The following is a 19557-nucleotide window of genomic DNA, read 5'->3' as shown; positions in this document are numbered from 1 at the left end:
CGATTTCTGCATAGTGCATCTTTAATATACAAAACATCTCTGCATGGTTTGGTGAAGTTGAATTATGAGAACATTTACAAAGAGGTTGAACGAGATCTAAACATTTGGGAGAAGTTGCCTGCTTCCTTACAAACAACGGTTGCTTCAATAAAGATGAGTGTTGCCACGTATTAACTTCCTAAGCAATGACGATTCCACTCTTTCCACCACTAGGTTATTGGTTAAGGTTGATAGGATTGATAAACTTGTACGTAAATACCTTTGGAATGGAAAACATCCAAAGATCCGGTACCTCAAACCAGATCTTTGGGGACTTGCATTACAAAATGTTAATATTTACCACCAGTTTTTCCAGTTACACCTACTTAGATCATGGTTCGATCAGTCTACATCAGTCTCTTGGAGAGCTTTTGAGTAGGAACTCGTTTTTTCCTATTAGATTACAATACGGGTTATTTTCTGGCATAACTATTAAAAAATGCATGTTATACTATGGTCACATTATCTCTAATACTAAATATAATTTGGGGTGGGTTGAGAAGTGAATAGGTGTAACTGGAAGAGGCATCTCCATACCCCTCTGTGGCATAACCAGGCTGTTACTTCAGGTACTAAAGCATTTGAGTCAAAAGTCTGGTCTGCGAAATGGGTCAATAATCGAGAGGAAATACATGCATTCAACTCAGAGGGTCTCCTTAGTTTTCAGTTTGCCGGGGTCATCGCTCTTTCTTCATCTTAGACTAGGGTGAGCACCTATAGGACCCCATGGGGTACGCGTTTGGGAAGGCACCCTGTGATTGGATGGGAATGTAAAACAATTCACCGAGGTTCGAGGTTATGTCAGTCATTTACTCTCATCTTCAATTACTCAAGCGGAAAGATCTTTCAATTGTTAAAAGCGTGGACAAAAGGATATGACTATTGATGATGAGGCTATTGATTGGGAGAATATATTTCACTCAAAAAGAACCCACACCATCAGTTAATTCATTTGAAGCTCATAGGTCATACTTGACACCACTTGTAAGATTTCATGCGAAACAGTCTCCAAGCCCAAACTGTGACCTATGTTCCCTCAATAAACTTGAAACATATAAACATATGATATGGGATTGTTCTGATGAGTTCCGGAGGACAGTATTCTCTCTGACACGATTGATAAAACTGTACCCCTTGAATCAATCTCTCTGTTAATGACAGATCAGGTATGCAGCTGAATGACAAACAGCGCACGGCTTGGCTGACTGGTGCCAAAAAACGTGTCCAGCACCGGTTGCCACCACATGACCTTCATATAAGGAAATGGTTGGCTTATTTTCAGGACATTTTTATGTTGGGAGCTACATTTTTTTATAGTATGCATTGTTAGGGATTGGGAGGGCTGGGTTAAAAAGGAGGCAAATAATTTTTTCTTATTTTTATTGTATTGCCTTTGTGATCTAATAAAAACAATTGTTCACAAAAAGCATTTGCAAATCTGACAAGACGATAGAGGTTATTCATATGATCAAATGTACCACCACAAACAATTTTTTTAATTATAAATTGAATACACAAGACTCACTAGATTGATGCTGTGAATGAAACATATTTGGGATGTTGACATATAAATATAAAATAAATCACTACAGTCGCTATTGTTCTAGAGCAGAGTATTGTAACTATGGTTGAAAACTTGAATACACCAGCCACAGCATAGGGCTAGGCTAAAGCTAAAATGGATATCCAAAACGTATCAAAAGACACGCTAAACGCTACTTGACCTCTCGTTTGACATACTTCCTCAAAAGCCTATGAAGCGGTGTCATCACATTAAAACATTGAAGCAGATACTTGTAAGAGAGCATTTATCAAGAGGCTTGTTTGATTAATTTCACCATTTAGAATGGGACCGTAGTGGAGAGCCAAGGACAGCTCTCGTCATGCAGCAGAGAACAGGCAGTCAAGGGGAAGGCTGGGCAACACCAAATGTCTTATTAATTTGTTGCGACTGCAGGGCATGAAAAGCCTGCTTTCTTGCCATCAGAGGCCAAAAGAGCCCACTGCCATGAGCTCGCAAACACACACGCAAATATACACACTTTCCAAGCAGTTGCTGGCCACATTGCTTGCCTACATTAGTGTGCAGTGGTGGGGAAAACTACAGAAGCACCCTTGATTAGCTTAATAAATGGACCACCAGGGTAAAAGCTTTTTTCTTATGGATATTACCCACTGACTGACTGTAGACCAACACTATATCACATGTAGAACAGGAACCCTGGATTTAAACAAGGGTCTTATGGGCTGACCAGGGCCCCCAAAAATAGAAAATCTAGCCAACTAACGCGACAGGGTTAGAGGTTTATCCAACATGTCACATGGTAAGAGTTGAGTTGTATCCTTTGAGAGATGCCATTTAAAAATGGACACAATAAATACATTGTTTTCTCATGGTAGCAAGGTCCTAGATGAAAAAGGCTGAACACATAAAACCAAAATGTCAAAAAGAGAAAGAGTGTCTAGCGCCATTGTATAAATGGAATGCATTGCACAAGATGGTATTTATTGTCTCTTTTAGGAGGGAAATATTTCTATAGCACAAACATGTTTATTTGTCGAGAGAAAATAAAAAACGTTGGCTTTCACCAGGTACAGCATTCTGTTCCACTGTGGCTGGCATCTTTCTAAATACAAAAAATACATAACACCAGCAACTAGAAAGGTAAAATTCTCGCTGAAACAATAGTAGAATAACCAATGCATTTTGTATGAATGGCAAGATTGAGGTGGGAGCAGCCATATTAAAGCCCCTAAGCAGTCATTTTAATTTAATTTTTAAATTATCAGTGGGTGTTTACTTCATTAAAATAACTCAAAATATATATTTTTTATTTATTTCCTTGAGCCTCCTTTTGCCATCGAAATGCTCAATCTGGTCATGTGGTTGTGTTGATACAAATGTCAATATTTCTACATACACAGCCCTGATTGGCAGATAGGACCTACCCCACTTACCGCTTCAAAGTAGGAGGATACACTATGCAAAAAAAACGTGACTGGTTATTGGTCAGAATAATACAATCAGATTGTGATGTCATGCGGTGAGCCAAAAACTCCATCCCACCTAAACATGCTTAAATTCAAATACAAAAAGCTCTTACACTAGTAAAATATCATAATTTGTACAATTTCAGAGTTATTTCAACCTCATAGTGGGGAAATATCAAGAAACATGAAAATCATGTTGACTGCACTGCCCCTTTAACAAAGTTGACATGGGTTCTCTCATTTAGTTTTGAAGAATCCACATTTCTGTGTCATCAACTTTAGAAATCGAGCTATGGTTCTTATACTTCAAAAAATTCTATTGACCATTAAATACTGAAATATTGTGGTCATATAGACATTATGAAATTGTGTGCTGGTCTTAAAAAATGTGATTAAAAAGTATCAGCTCAAAAAGCACAAATAATCTATTAAACGTATAGCCATTGGTTTTGGTATATGAGTAGGAGAGGTGGAAGAAAAATATAATAGTAATAAGTAAAGATTCCGTACAATTCTGTGCGTGTCCTTGCTGCTGCAAGTACACTAATATCAAAGAGGGGGGAAAATTACTCACTTGGATGGATGAAAATCAATACCAGAAAAGAATGGGAAAAACGCAGCGAGCGCCAAGCTCCGATGCCTATTCAAAGGAAACATTTTAATTTCCTCCACAAAGACACCCCAGCTGTGTTACAAGCCGAAGACTAGCTCCCTGAGGTCAAGTCTCCTTTTAGTGGGACTCTGGTACTTGAGCTGAAGGCCTTGTTGGTGAGAGAGTACGGTTAATAGATTTTCTTTCTTCCCTGAGCTGTTGTTGTACAAAACTATTATGGATTCAGAAAAATTCTTGCTGGGGCTCTTTTGTGCCTGGGGTCTATGGTAAAAAGAGAACGCAACAACAGACTTTGCCTAAAAACCTGGCCTTCAAGCAGAAATGCAATTCACCAGCTCCCCATCTGACAGCAGCAGTCCATTTTCGCTGCAACAATAGCTGCCCGTTTTCTGTCCCTGTTTAGCCAGCCGGTGTGAAACAATCAGGTGGGAAGCAAGGTGACAGGTAATGTAGAGTTAAAGGGGAAGAGATGTTGGCTGTTGGTGCCCAGCAGTGTTCACACTCTGTGACCCCTCAACACTGGACCCCTGCCACCCCCAGACTCAAAGGGACTGATCAAAAAACAAAGGATCAGGGACATCGATACGTAACTGTGCCTCGTGCAAGCGTTGTCTATTCCACTGAGTGAGTGGATGGGTGACAAGAAGTTATCTAGAGAGCAGACCATGTTTCATGAAAAGGAATGGCAAACTCTGCCATCACAACCACAGTGAAAGTCATTTATGAGGGAACAAGATGGAATTCCAGTTCTGTGTAGTCCTGTACGCTTTGTCAAGGCTGGAGTGAGAGGAGGAATGGAGAATCTAATTGGATAGTGGTATGTTCAAACCGCAGTGCCCTTGAAGCTGGGGGAATAATACTGGAGGCTACAGCACCATTCTGTGATTTCTAAGACACAGGAAGAGAAAAAGCCCAACACAAACTCATGTACCAACAACAACAACAAAAAAATATGATGTACCTATTCACACAATCTATACAATTCAAATCAAATCAAAATGGATTCGTCACATACACGTGTTTAGCAGATGTTATTGCGGGTATAGTGAAATGCTTGTCAATTGAAGGAATGTGTGTGTGTGTCCAGTCATTGAGAGTGTTAGTCCCTGGGAATGTGCTGCAGCTGTTGATCTCCAGCGCTTCGGACTCGTTGTTGGACCCTGGCTCCCACAAGCATGCCCCACAGGCCCTTCCCAGAGGTGCTGAGACATGCAGCGTGGGACAGGGGGCACAGTGAGCTGAGGGGACTGTGTGGGGGGGGGGGGGGCTCAGCTCAGTGGCCGGACCCCACACAGCTGCTCTCGTTCTTCAGGGAACCCAGCCGGGGAGCGTCGCTCAAGCGCCTAATGCCACTAATGAGTGCGGCCATGCGGCAGAGGCGGGGAACTGGAGCGTCACTCCCGCAACACTACAGCCTGCCTGACTGACTGTGGTGGACCAGCCTAAGCTTGGGCATGAACACGGGGCAGGCGGGAGGAAGAGCAGCAGAGCTGGAGGTGGGGGCGGGGGTCGAGGAGAATGTGGTGGCCTGGTTGAGGGTGGCTCAGCTGGCTGGGGTAAGGTGGAATTGGCTTGGTCTGTACAGTTTGGGAAACGCATGGCTAGGCTACAAAACCACTTTTGTGAAGGGGCAGAATCATGAAACTGTCATGGCGAGTGCAGGAAAGACAGAATACAGAAATGTTTACTTGAAAATTCCAAGGAAATGAATCCTGTACAAGCCCGTTCACAAAAGCATTTACCAAATTGCTTATTACATCTCACTTTAATAGGAGAAAAAGCTGTACAACGAACCATCTTATCTTTACGAGTTTTCAGTTGTTGTCACCTGTGTGGCCTCCAAACGGCAGCTTTTCATTTCAGTGATGTCAGCAGTTAAGCCATACTGTGGCCCTGATCAACATGAATGGGGAGGTCATCACAGATTTCGTCAACTTAAACACACACCTCAGTGCGTCTTTTAATGCAGAAATATGCTGTAACAAAGCTTCGAACATTCTTGAACCTGAAGCAAACTACGGCAAATGATTAGTTTACATAGTTGCACAGTAATACCTGTTATTACATGCAACATTCTCAGAGGATTATTGACTGATACGGAAAATGATGGTTAACAATAGGGATGTAACAACTCACCAATAAACATTTGAACCCGGGCACTGATGCGTAAGATCCAAATGAGGATCCAAAAGATCCAAATGAAGCATGCATCGGTCAGAAAACCGATTCAAATGTTAAGAATCGCCTTCGCTAATGGATGTTTTTTTACTCATATTGTTAATTCCAAAAAGTATTTATTTGTTGCGACTGAACTGTTGCGTCCTCTCCTTCAGTTCTGTAGCCTATCAAACTATTACGCATGTAAGTGCATGTGACTGTCAGATAACAACTGTGCTGTATTATTTGAGTGACAACCAATGTAAATTGTTGGGTCACTGTTACCAAATGCACTGCAGACAATTGTGTTTTACCCGGAGTTATGTAGCCTATGGGAGTGGAAGCAGCAACTCTAAAGCAAAACAATTTCTTATGATGAAACTGAATAAAAAATAAAATCTGAATAATTGAAAACCCCAATCAGCAGTTGGATCTGAGTTGCTGCTTCCACTCCCATAGGCTATCCAACTGCTGATTGGGGTTTTCAATTATTCAGATTTTATTTTTTATTCAGTTTCATCATAAGAAATTGTTTTGCTTTAAAGTGTATTTGGTCATTTTTAACATGAACAGGGTCATTTCATAAAGGACAGCAATCATTTCGTATTCATTGGTCTGAGCTTAAATTCCAAACGATCTAAACCAGGGTTCCCCAACCGGCCCGCCAAATTAATTCAGAATATTTTCTTCCATAAAAAAATGATATACATTATTTTAAAATCTCAGACCTGAGATGCAAAAACTCCCAAATGCAATGTCCCAAGAAGGAAGTTACCCTATCTAAATAATGCAAAGGTTACATTTTAACCTAATTCATGAGGAGAGAGAATGCAGGAGACAGTCAACTAATAAAGCAGGCTGCGGGAACATTATGTTGTGCTGCTGAAACGTAAAGCTACAACCGCTGTGCAACCAATAGGAAGTGAACAGCGCCTGGTGCTGATAATATAGCTAACTTGTTATGCAAGTGTTGCACAGCAACATATGGAGAAAAACTACACCAGTCGAGTAATTCAAATCGACAACAATCTTCATTTTAAATTTGACTTTACAAACAACAAGGGGGCTTAATTGGAGTCTATTTCTTCCGAGCCCATGCCTATGTAAAATAACTTTACTGGCTGAGGTCGGCTTAAACTGTGAGACTTAACAGCATCTTTCACAATCATTTTTTGTTGTTGTTGTTGCTTAAATAAAACAATTTTAAGAAAGAAAAAAAAAGCAATGTGTGTCTGAATGTCTGTATCGGGATAGCCTGTTCCAGTAACGACAGAATAAACAGAAAATACTGTCAGCTTGAGACCTAAATATCCCTGGATAAGCACTCACGATAATGTTAGAATTTTCTAAATACAGTCATATAGGCCACTAAGTTACTTACTCAATCGGGAAAAGTTGCATTTCCCTCAGATACGATCTTGTGGCTGTCGGGTGAGATGGATGTGATTTTGACCTCAATTGACTTATGTGAAAGCCGGTTCCTGCCGTGAGTCTATATTGCGTGAGATTATACTGCGTACATAGAAGAAAATGAGGACTATCACAGGTGTAAGCCGATCCAAACATTGTTAGCACATAAAATGCAAGTATCTTTATTGTGCTGTATTCCTCTGAGCATGCCACCCAAAACGCACACAAGGACTCGGCGTTCCTGAGCGCATCCCTGATTTGGCTCGATGTCTGGAATTCATTCAGCTCAGTTTGAATTGCAGCCTCATCCAGCGAGGGTATCGTTTTCTTAGTAAGGGAGGAGAATTCTCCACCTGGGCGGACTGTGAGAGGATCACGTACAAATGGAATATCTTCGGGCACGCTGTAGTCTTCAAATCTGGTGGAGAAGTTGTCCCTCAGCTGCTTGATGAAATCTTCCACCCCCTCTGTGACAATGCTGCGGCCTGGTCCCACTGCCTGTCGTTTCTTCAGTGTGCTGAAGTGCAGTAGCCTTCCAGATGACAAGTCCAAATCGAACAACTCAAATTTCTGTGTAAAGGCCTCAAGTTTTTCCACCATGTACACAACAGTTTTCCCTCTTCCTTGTAACTACAGATTTAACCTGTTTAAGTGTCAAAATATGTCTGCCAAAAAAGCCGTGTGTGTAGGCTTCAATGTTTCTGCGTCTGGCCTCTGTCTGGGGCAGGAAGGCCACTTTGAAAGGTCCATGCTTAGATTTAGAATGACGTCTGAGATTGAATTATTTCATTGCAAATAAGACACACTGGCTTGGCATTGGGAAAATACAGTAAGATGAACGCATCTCTCCTTACACTCTTCCCGGAAACTTGCATTTTCATTATCCACCTTTCTTTTGATACTTTTTGAGAGCGACATTTTCTCTTACGATCAAGCTAATTGTTCTGAACAAATGTTGACGTTAGAAAAAGTAGTGTAGCCTACAGTAGGCTACATAGACCTGTTTTACCCCACCAATCAACGCACAGAGAAAGACTAAAATAAATGAATAGGGAGGGACATGGTGATTTTATGAACGTAATCAGATCAAAATTATTATGTTTTTGTCACTGAATTTATCATGTACTAATCAGATGTGTTAAAAATGTTGTTCAATTCGTAGTGTAGGCCAATTAATTGTGCTAATATTATATACAAATTATGTTCTGGCCCGCAGACTATTAGCCCAGAAAAAAAATTGGCACAAGGCCTAACCTAGTTGACAACCCTGTCTAAACCATTCACTTTCAAGACAGGGTAAAATCCAAAGCGGCATAATATTAATTTGCTAAATACCATGCTAATTTCTAAATATTGACATAGTACTAGCTCAAAACATTTTGAATCTGTAAAAATGACAAGTTAAATCAGTGGGTGATGTGGTTTCAGAAAAAAAAGTGGGGGGGACAAAAAGCATAAATTTCCACCACCCCTAATCTGATAGTGGGGTGGTAGATGCTCAGTCTGGGCTCAACTGCCTATACACACCTTTGACATGGTCTCTCACACACACACACACACACACACACACAGCTTAGAGAAGTAACCAGATCAGAGAGGCCCAGTTCCTGAGCTCCCTTCAGCAGCAGATATTTAAATAGAAATGTGTTCATGCAATACATTTTAGTGCATCGCATCACATCAATTTGTTCCCCTAATCAAACCGAATCGTTTCAAACTAAAACGTATCGTTCCTGAATCATATCGGAGCCCATGCAGCTAGATGCGTATCGAATCTTTCATGAAAGAAGAGATGCACATCCTTAGCTAACAATTTTATGGGCCACAGATTCAAAGAAAAAGGTGCCTGGATTCTGGAATCCAAAAAGCCTTGGCCACCAGGGGGAGCTGGTGTGTTACACTCAACTCCACACCTTCAGGTGAACATCAATGGAGTTACAGGCACCAATGTAAGTTTATAGAGGAGAAGAGTCTCCACAGAGGGTTTCTGCATTCAGTAATAACCTATATCTCTATGTATTAGCACATATTGTAAAAACCAATAGCAATTGCACTGAAAATACATAGAAGTGAAAGGAAGCTGAAATTGCTTCTTGGAAATCTAGGCTCTAGCCTAGAAGATAGAAGAGTTTTTTTTGAATAGTGGTTCTCATTTATTAAATTCTTCAGCTTTTCATTCAGTCCAGCGCCTTTGTCAAAGCCAAGAAAAGTCAATATTTCAATTTGAAAAAAAGTGGGAGTTGTAGCAGCACCTTGTGCGGTGTAGCACTGTTTACCCACCCTTTTTCATTTCAGGTGGTAGCCTTGCTGTTCTCTTAGTCTACACATAAATATACCTTAAATGTATCACCTTTCATTGAGTGGCTGGCCTTGTCAGGTGTTGAACGTGTTACCTGAGGCTGCCTTGACAGAGTGCTTTTGTAGGAAGTCCAGGGTCTGGGCCAAAGCCTTCTTATTGCAGTGAGTGGAGAGCTCTTCATTACATTCAAAACACCTGTGAACAAATTGAAGAGAGAGAGAGAGAGAGCAGCAAACACAGCCATCAACTTACTGATGTGAAATTGTCATTATTTTAGGTGGTGTGAATAACTACTGCTCACAACATTTACTGGAGATATTCTGAGGCAAAATGTAAATATTCAAATAACTTTTCAGTTTAAGACCCTTTGCCTACAGTGAAGACAAAGGGATAGTGCTACATCAGCCTATTTGGAACGGCAGAATGGCTGTAAAAAAAAATGTTGTCGTCCTGTTATAATCTGTATGTTCCATGTGTTGCTGTAGGGTCCTCACCAGGCCTTCCAGGTGCCGAGGCTGACGGTGATGCAGTGGGACTCAAGGTGGAGGGTTTGGTGATGCTTGGTGGAGTGCTGGCTCTCTGACTGGCTACAGCCCTGTGAAAGGGGTAAAGATCACTGGATCACCATTTCTTAGATAGGCTACCACCATCCATACTCTTTGCCGGTCAGATTGTTACAAATTAAACAAACAGTGTATAACTTCTGAATCGCATGTCAAGTGCAGCAATTCATACATCAAAATACTGACAGAACCTTCATCCTCCCACCTTAGATAAAATATTTCAAAGTCCAAGCTCACCTGGAAGCCGCACTTGAGGCATACGAGGATGTCGTGGCCACTGGCTGGCTCTCCATCTATCATAGTCCTTTCCCTCAGGCAATCTGAACACATCGACCACATGCTCGAGGTCACCACCTTCTTGACTGAGCTCAGGTCCACTGCCTTGCTGACATGCTGGCAGGTCAGCCCTGAGGAGCAAGAAGTCACATTGATGTTGCTCGCTAACCCAGCATCTACAAATCCCTTAATGACCATGATTTACAATAGATGTCAAATAAAGGCATAATCTGAACTACACGAGTCCCCTGCCGTAGAATTAATCAGACATGATTGGACTATCCATTACTAGAGCAGAACATGCGGAAGGCTTATTGGGTCAATTAAACTTCTTTAGGCAGCCTATATAGAAACATATGGGGTTTTTTTCATCACAACAGGGAGCATGATCTTACCGCTTACTTCGTCCGACGACTCCTCATCTCGAGGATTCCTTGGCTTGTTAGTCCGCTTAGTCATGCCGACGGCTTTCAAGGAGAAGGGATCCTTTAGCCGCATCTGTAGCTGTAGACTGGAGAGACATAGGAATATCAGTACCACTCTGGGGTTTAAGCAGTGCCCAAAACCGACCGGGCCAAGAGAAAACATTGAAGGCAAATCTAAGAGCTTTGCTGCATGATTTAGTATAGGGCTGGGCAACTCTAACCAACTCAGTGGCCTTGTGATTTGAGTGTCCACCTGAGATTGGAAGGTTGGGATTTCGATCCCTGACCAAGTCATACTAAAGACAGTAAAAATGGGACCCAGTGTGTCTCTGCTTGGCACCCAGCATTAAGGAGATAGATTGGCGGTAAGGACCTGCAATAGACTAGCATCCCGTCCAGGGGATATACTTGTTCATCAAGCTGCCTCACGCTACAGAAACAGGAGATCTGCTCTTACGAGCCGCTCCAACTCGTGCAAGGTTACTTACTTACTGGGCATCTCTGGCATTGACGGGCTGCTGTATGTGCAGGCTTTTGTTTCAGCCCAGCCCAACACAACACCAGATTCAAAGAATCACATAGTCATGGTCTTGAATGGCCACCACAATTAGAATAAGTTGAATCTAGTGTGGGTAAGAGCTGTAGAGTGGCAATACTGAAGATGCCTGGCCTCCAGACTGAACTAACGTTAGGAGGGCAAAGTCACACACACAATAATCTAAACGACAATAGCTGAAATCTTTTGTTCTGTTTTGTGTATTATCTACCTCACTTGCTTTGGCAATGTTAACACATGTTTCCCATGCCAATAAAGCCCCTTGAATTGAATTGAAATTGATATCGACAATGGTTCAACTAATTTATAAAGTCATCAACTTCAACATGATGCAAACGCAAAAGCATGACACAGGCCATAGCCATAGCTACAAAAACAGACCATACTTTTAATTGTCTTTTACAAATCTATTTTAACTGGATTACACTTAATATAACAATATAAAACCAAGTCAAGCCACCGTGACGTTTAGCTAACGCAGAGCATGACAAGTTAACTAACGTTACAGGTAGCTACTAGTACTGTCAAATGGGTCGCAATATAGACTGTTAGCTAGCTAGCTAAGTTAACTTGGGAGTTCGTGGTTTTAAACGCGTTTTGCTACTAGCTGGAATACCACATTGCCTCTGATGATTTAAAAAATATGTTGTTGCTAACACGAAACAACTCACCTATTTATTTTTTCCCTGAAACTGGCCAATGAGCTAGCAAGTTAACTAGCTAGCTAATATGTCAACACACTGTAGCGTCGTAACTTATTTCAAAAGATTGAGAACTGTATTGTATGTCATACACGACAAGAAACTAGAAAGTCCACAGAATACTTGTAGCTAGTGTCCAACACGCAAAATACCGTTTCAGTTATAATTCTGGCTTTCTAAAACTATCGGGAACATAGAGAACTACCATCTGAACCAACAAAAAGTCAAATTGGTGAACTCAACATGTGACGCAATATGGTGGCTCGTTCAGGTTAAACACAGCTAGCAGGAAAAGCGAAGTTATGATGGTTGTAAAGTAAATTATGGAGCTATATTCTTAAGAAAATATGTATGCTTGTGTAAACATACGACAGATTTGATTTGAGAAGTGCGTTTTACTGTCTTTGGTGTGATGCGTACACTTCGGTGCACGCGCAATGTTGCGCATGTCAGTCAGAAGGACGGCACTTGATTGTTTTGCAGTTGAACACTTTCTGGGATTGAACGATTTTGCATCTGAAGAGGTACATTTAGCTAAACCTAACCCTTTTCCTAACCTTATCCTCATTATCCTAACCTGCCACATTAATTCTCACAACCTGCTACAGTAGTTCTCTTAACCTGCTATGTAAACATTAAGGTCAATTTATTTGGTTATTCCGAAATTCATTACAGTTTAAAATGTTCAACAAGTAAACATTCAGTCGAACATTAATTCAAAATAATCAACAATTCAAACTATAAGTAATCAATTCAAGTAAAGCAAACCATCTGATCATCCAATCAAACAAAAGTTAAGAAGAGAAAAAAAGAAAAGAAATCAATGAATGAAAAAAAGGAATCAGACGAATCTGCCAGTCAATTCAGTCCGTCAGTCAGTCCACAATGTGTCTTTGGGGAGGGGAAGGGTTGAGCTACCAGTTGCTGGATGAAGGTGGCAATTCTGGTTGGTCAGTGCTGTGTCCAGGGTTGGTGCTGGTGTTGGGCCTAGGACCAGGAAAACCTGGGTTGGTGTTGGGGCCAGGTTAGAAATTGTGGTGGTAACAGTGCTAGAAAACCAGGGGTTGGTGCTGGGACTGTGGGCCTCTGAGAAAACAGGAACCCGGCACCGGGAACTGGGGCTGGGTCTGGATCTGTAGAGGGGAGGAAAGACAACCTGAAGAGCAAGCAGACACAAGGGAGCCCTAGACCTGGAGGTCAATTGTGGCACTCCCCTGTGGTCCGCTTGCTCCGGGTGAAGGTCTGGTGTTTGGTCCCTCCGCACTTCATCGGGTGGTCTGGTGCTGGGACCGGACAATGGTATCTAGATTGGTGCTGGGACTGGTTCTGGATCTACAGAGGGGAAGAAGAACAACCTGAGAAACAAGCAGGCACACAAGGAGCCCTAGACCTAGGGGTCAGTGATGACATTCCCCTGTGTTACGCTCGCTCCGGGTGACATTAAGCCGTGGTGCACCTGGCTATGGCTGGTCTAACCAGTAATGGAGTGCTGATGTTACACCCATCACTGTTGATCCACCAACTGATGTTTTTTTGCAACGCCCACTTTCAGACACACTCCAAGTATGCAATTACCCATACGTTCTCTGCCTGAGTAGGGTATTTTAGTTTTTGAAGGACTGAAGGATTGGGAAAGTATATATTTTTGTTACTTTTTGTTGTTGAAGTGCATGTGGATTAATGTACATTTTCGCTTTCCGTATGGAGTAGAATTTTCTCTTGTAAATGTTTTACCCCCGTCCAGTTGGTGGCGACAATACACCTTTTGAGTGTTGTTCCTCATAAAACCCGAAGAAGAAGAAGAAAACGACAGTGCTGGAGCGGTGAATACACTTAACAATACAGTAGTGCCGTTTTGAGTTTTGTTTTGAAACCTTTGATTTAGTTACACGTGTAAATATTGACATGGCTCAGAAAGCTTGTTCGAGGCTTGCCGCAGCGATTCCATGGCTTTTAGCAAACCGAAATGTCATTTCAGCCTCACGAAGAGCACTGTCAAACACATTCGGTACTCACTCCCGATGTGCATCATGTAAGTCTGCTTGGCATGTGTTGAAATGAATAACCAGTCTTAAGGCTGTGTAATCAGCGAAGTTGAAGACGTGAGGCTTAATTGTAAACTTTTGTAGTGAGTCTTTTACACTATAAAACTCATTCAAAATGCTGGTAAACCCATTATTTATTTTGTTGCTCACTAGTAAACAACCGTTGTTTTATATCTTTCAGATATCCATGCCACCCACAAAGAGTACCTGTTACGTAGTTTCAGCTCATCCCCATTGCCAGAAACTGATGTCTCTTACGAACAATTAAAGAAACTAATCGCTACCCGAACAAGTGTGGTAATAGATGTCCGGGAGCCGTGGGAACTCCGAGAGTACGGAAACATCCCGGGGTCAATCAACGTACCTCGTGAGTTACCTTATTCAGTATGACCTGTCTCATGACATAAACCTCTAAAGAACAAATCTGCATATTGTAAAATGTGCTGCAGCATGGTACAATATGACGTAGAGTTTGATCTGAAGCCATTCTTGTCATTGTGGTTTTGCTATCCATTGTAAATAATGTTTTGTAGGCCTATGTAGCCAAATTACATATCAAATCAAATGTTATTTGTCACATGCGCCGAATACAACAGGTAATGTTTTGTATGCCTATGTAGCCAAATTACATATCAAATCAAATGTTATTTGTCACATGCGCCGAATACAACAGGTAGACCTTACAGCGAAATGCTTACTTACAAGCCCTTAACCAACAATGCAGTTTTAAGAAAATACCCCCCTCCCCCCAAAAAGTATGAGATAATAATAGCAAAAAATTAAAGAGCAGCAGTAAATAACAATAGCGGGGCTATATACAGAGGGCACTGGTACAGAGTCAATGTGCGGGGGCACCGGTGTTGAGGTAATATGTACATGTAGGTAGAGTTATTAAAGTGGATGCATAGATAATAACAGAGAGTAGCAGCAGCAGCGTATAAGGGAGGGGGGGGGGGGGGGCAATGCAAATAGTCTGGGGAACTATTTGATTAGCTGTTCAGGAGTCTTATGGCTTGGGGGTAGAAGCTGTTTAGAAGCCTCTTGGACCTAGACTTTGGTACTCCAGTACCGCTTGCCGTGCAGTAGTAGAGAGAACAGTCTTTGACAATTTTTAGGGCCTTCCTCTGACACCGCCTGCTATAGAGGTCCTAGATGGCAGGGAGCTTGGCCCCGGTGATGTACTGGGCAGTACTCACTACCCTCTGTAGTGCCTTGCGGTCGGAGGCCGAGCAGTTGCCATACCAGTCAGTGATGCAACCCGTCAGGATGCTCTCAATGGTGCAGCTGTAAAATCTTTTGAGAATCTGAGGACCCATGCCAAATCTTTTCGGTCTCCTCTGGGGGAATAGGTTTTGTCGTGCCCTCTTCATGACTGTCTTGGTGTGCTTGGACCATGTTAGTTTTTTGGCGATGTGGACGCCAAGGAACTTGAAGCTCTCAACCTGTTCTACTACAGCCCCGTCGATGAGAATGGGGGCGTGCTCGGTCCTCCTTTTCCTGTAGTCCACAATCATCTCCTTTGTCTTGGTCACGTTGAGGGAGAGATTGATGTCCTTGCACCACATGGTCAGGTCTCTGACCTCCTCCCTATAGGCTGTCTCATCGTTGTCGGTGATCAGGCCTACCACTGTTGTCATCAGCAAACTTAATGATGGTGTTGGAGTCGTGCCTGGCCGTGCAGTCATGAGTGAACAGGGAGTACAGGAGGGGACTGAGCATGCACCCCTGAGGGGCCCCCGTGTTGAGGATCGGGCGTGGTGGATGTGTTGTTACCTACCCTTACCACCAGGGGGTGGCTCATCAGGAAGTCCAGGATCGGGTTCCAGAGGGAGGTCTTTAGTGCCAGGGTCCTTAGCTTAGTGGTGAGCTTTGAGGGCAGTATGGTGTTGAACGCTGAGCTGTAGTCAATGATTAATGCTCTCACATAGGTGTTCCTTTTGTCCAGGTGTGAAAGGGCAGTGTGGAGTGCAATAGAGATTGCATCATCTGTGGATCTGTTGGTGCCTTGTGCAAATTGGAGTGGGTCTAGGGTTTCTGGGATAATGGTATTGATGTGAGCCATGACCAGCCTTTCAAAGCATTTCATGGATACAGACGTGAGTGCTACGGGTCGGTAGTCATTTAGGCAGGTTACCTTAGTGTTCTTGGGGACAGGGACTATGGTGGTCTGCTTGAAACATGTTGGTATTAGATTCCGACAGGGAGAGGTTGAAAATGTCAGTGAAGACACTTGCCAGTTGGTAAGCGCATGCTCGGAGTACACGTCCTGGTAATCTGTCTGGCCCTGCGGCCTTGTGAATGTTGACCTGTTTAAAGGTCTTACTCACATCGGCTGCAGAGAGCGTGGCGTGATCACACAGTCGTCCGGAACAGCTGATGCTCTCATGCATATTTCAGTGTTACTTGCATAGAAGTTATTTAGCTTGTCTGGTAAGCTCGTGTCACTGGGCAGCTCTCGGCTGTGCTTCCCTTTGTAGTCTAATCATTTGCAAGCCCTGCCACATCTCACGAGCATCGGAGCCAGTGTAGTACGATTCGATCTTAGTTCTGTATTGATGCTTTACCCATTTGATGGTTCATTGGAGGGCATAGTGGGATTTCTCATAAGCTTCCAGGTTAGAGTCCCGCTCCTTGAAAGCGACAGCTCTACCCTTTAGCTCAGTGCGAATGTTTCCTGTAATCCATGGCTTCTAGTTGGGGTATGTACGTACAGTCACTGTGGGGACGACATCCTCAATGCACTTATTGATAAAGCCAGTGACTGATGTGGTGTACTACTCAATGCCATCGGAAGAATCTCAGAACATATTCCAGTCTGTCCTGTAGTTTAGCATCTGCTTTATCTCACCACTTTTTTATTGATCTAGTCACTGGTGCTTCCTGCTTTAATTTTTGCTTGTAAGCAGGAATTAGGAGGATAGAATTATGGTCATATTTTCCAAATGGAGGGCGAGGGAGAGCTTTGTACGCATCTCTGTGTGTGGAGTAAAGGTGGAGCAATTTTTTTCCCTCTGGTTGCACATTTAACTTGGAGATGGAAATGAGGTAAAACTGATTTAAGTTTCCCTGCATTAAAGTCCCCGGCCACTAGGAGTGCCGCCTCTGGATGAACCTTTCCCTGTTTGATTATGGCGGTATGATCATATGTAATCATTCATGCTTTTTTATATGTTCTATTTTATCTGTAAATCCACCAATGAAGTCAAGCCTCAGCCGGCCATGATTACAGACACCTGTGTGTGTCCTTTCAAACTACAGTATACATGTGTACTTTGTGATAGGGGCAGTATAGGCCACGCTTAAATGTGCAGTTTTGTCACACAATGCTACAGATATCTACATTTTAAGGGAGTGTGCAATTGGCATGCTGACTGCAGCAATGTCCACCAGACCTGTTGCCAGAGATTTTAAAGTTCATTTCTCTACCATAAGCCACCTCCAACGTTGTTTTAGAGAATTTGACAGTACGTCCAACCGGCCTGACAACCGCAGACCACATTGTAACCACACCAGCCCAGGACCTCCACATCCGGCTTCTTCACCTGCGGGATCATCTGACCAGCCACCCAGACAGCTAATGACACTGAGGAGTATTTCTGTCTGTAATAAAAACCCTTTGTGGGAAAAAGGCTGGGCCTGGCTCCCAGGTGGATGGGCCTATGTCCACCCAGGCCCACCCATGCCTGCACCCCTGCCGTCATGTGAAATCCATAGATTAGGGCCTAATGAATGTATTTCAATTGATTGATTTCCTTATATGAATTGTAACGCAGTACAATCATTGACATTGTTGCATGTTGTGTTTTATATTTTTGTTCAGTGTATATACAAGCTAGTGAACCGCTGTGTTATCCTGATGGAGACACTTTAGCTGTTAAAACGTTGGTTATTCAATTATTGCATCTGCACTCCTAGTGTGTGCCGCTCCACTTTTCTTTTACAATATGATTTTCTGGCACAAAAACAAATCCATTTCAATGCAAACAAACACATTATGTTATGACAACTTCTAGTAGCACTCGTGGGCTTCCACCAACCTCTTTGACATTCCTAGCACACTGTTAGGGACATAGGCTACTGATTTGCAGATAGACATGATAAAGACATGATATTCATAGGACACAATTGTGTAAAAAAGTCTGCTCTTTATGCCTCAGTTCTGTTGTATACTGTTCTTTTCCATTCCGTTGCAGTGGGACAGGTGAACATTGCCCTCCAGCTGAATCCTGAGGAGTTCAAGGAGAAGTATGGTGGAGACATGCCCCAGCCGACAGACCACATTGTCTTTTCCTGCCTGGCTGGGATCAGGAGCCAAAAAGCCCTAGACCAAGCCGTCTCTCTAGGATATAAAGAGTGAGAGACTGCATTATGCACACACTACTAGTAGTACCATACTATACATTGCAGGCCTATATTATATTGACATAAAATGCATAGGCTAGAAATAACTTCTCACTTTTGAGATTTCTTCATGTCATGCTTTTTCATGCTATAGAAAATACAATTCAGCTCTTGACTTAATTTTGTTTAAGGCCGATTTTATTTCACTTCTTTACACAACAGTGCTTTACCCAGCATGCTCAGCACCATGGGGAAGTGCCACATACAGTACTAAAACATCTGATCAAGTACATGGAAATATTAATTTTTTATGCTGTAGTTGTGAAAAACAGGGATATTTCATTATATCAGTTTTTATTTAACCTTTATTTAACTAGGCAAGTCAGTTAAAAACAAATTCTTATTTACAATGACGGCCTACCGAGGAAGAGTGGGTTAACTGCCTTGTTCATGGGCAGAACGACAGATTTTTACCTTGTCAGCTCTGGGATTCGATCTAGCAACCTTTCGGTTACTGGCCCAATGCTCTAACCACTAGGCTACCTGCTGCTCAGTTCTTTAAGCATTAATCGCTCACTTATTCTCTTCCTTTTCTCTCTCTTTCTAGCGTACAACACTATGCAGGTGGATGGCAAGATTGGGCAAAATGTGAACAGGAAAGCTGATTGTCTGGGAGGCTCAAGAATTGTGCCATTCTTGGAAGTCGTTTTGCTTAATCATACCAGAAGTTTATAAGGTTTTATTTAATCAATCAAGATTGAGCTATTATCTGACATTTCAGATTATTATGGAAGGTAATCCATAAATAGCCAATTTTGCTTTATATCATTAGAGGGAATGTACACAGCAAATTGACCACTGTTACCTGTTGATTCAAGAGTGAAATTGACCCTGTGGTTTAAAATAAACCCATTGTTGGTGTTAATAACCCGTTTCAAGTGTGATTGTGTCAGTTTCTCTGTGGAGAAATTCACACCCATCATTTTTTTTTTTTTTTTTTTTTTTTTTTTTTTTAAATAAATTTTATCCCCTTTTCTCCCCAATTTTTCGTGGTATCCAATCGCTAGTAATTACTATCTTGTCTCATCGCTACAACTCCCGTACGGGCTCGGGAGAGACGAAGGTCGAAAGTCATGCGTCC

At 42.3% G+C, this 19557-nt stretch overlaps 2 protein-coding genes across 2 annotated transcripts in view; one reads left to right on the top strand and one right to left on the bottom strand.

The window, feature by feature from the left end:
• Window positions 1–13377, bottom strand: part of LOC139564001 (ubiquitin carboxyl-terminal hydrolase 45-like) — a 46150-nt gene extending 32773 nt beyond the window's left edge. Inside the window, exons 1-5 of the mRNA XM_071383118.1 lie at window positions 12001–13377; window positions 10744–10859; window positions 10310–10479; window positions 10004–10104; window positions 9604–9704 (exon numbers count right to left, since the gene is read on the bottom strand). Of these exons, the coding sequence (XP_071239219.1) occupies window positions 9604–9704; window positions 10004–10104; window positions 10310–10479; window positions 10744–10846 (475 nt within the window). The 5' untranslated portion in view covers window positions 10847–10859; window positions 12001–13377. The remainder of the gene's footprint in view (window positions 1–9603; window positions 9705–10003; window positions 10105–10309; window positions 10480–10743; window positions 10860–12000) is intronic.
• A 393-nt stretch (window positions 13378–13770) lies between these two features.
• Window positions 13771–19344, top strand: tstd3 (thiosulfate sulfurtransferase like domain containing 3). The gene is made up of 4 exons (XM_071383117.1): window positions 13771–14062; window positions 14257–14442; window positions 18269–18428; window positions 19024–19344. The coding sequence occupies exons 1-4, from the start codon at window positions 13936–13938 to the stop codon at window positions 19079–19081; spliced, it is 531 nt and encodes a 176-aa protein (XP_071239218.1). The 5' UTR covers window positions 13771–13935; the 3' UTR covers window positions 19082–19344.
• The last annotated feature ends 213 nt before the right edge of the window (window positions 19345–19557 follow it).

Source organism: Salvelinus alpinus, chromosome 35, assembly GCF_045679555.1.
Source record: "Salvelinus alpinus chromosome 35, SLU_Salpinus.1, whole genome shotgun sequence".
NCBI classification, from domain to species: domain Eukaryota; kingdom Metazoa; phylum Chordata; class Actinopteri; order Salmoniformes; family Salmonidae; genus Salvelinus; species Salvelinus alpinus.
Note: the sequence above shows the minus strand (reverse complement) of the source record. Positions and strands in the feature narration are given on the sequence as shown.

What these genes read in the sequence shown, in the direction of transcription:
- tstd3 (XM_071383117.1), top strand. Translation starts at nt 13,936, where the DNA reads ATGGCTCAGAAAGCTTGTTCGAGGCTTGCCGCAGCGATTCCATGGCTT. An exon ending in TCACTCCCGATGTGCATCAT is followed by an intron (nt 14,063 to 14,256) that starts GTAAGTCTGCTT and finishes TATATCTTTCAG; the next exon opens with ATATCCATGCCACCCACAAA. An exon ending in GTCTCTCTAGGATATAAAGA is followed by an intron (nt 18,429 to 19,023) that starts GTGAGAGACTGC and finishes CTCTCTTTCTAG; the next exon opens with CGTACAACACTATGCAGGTG.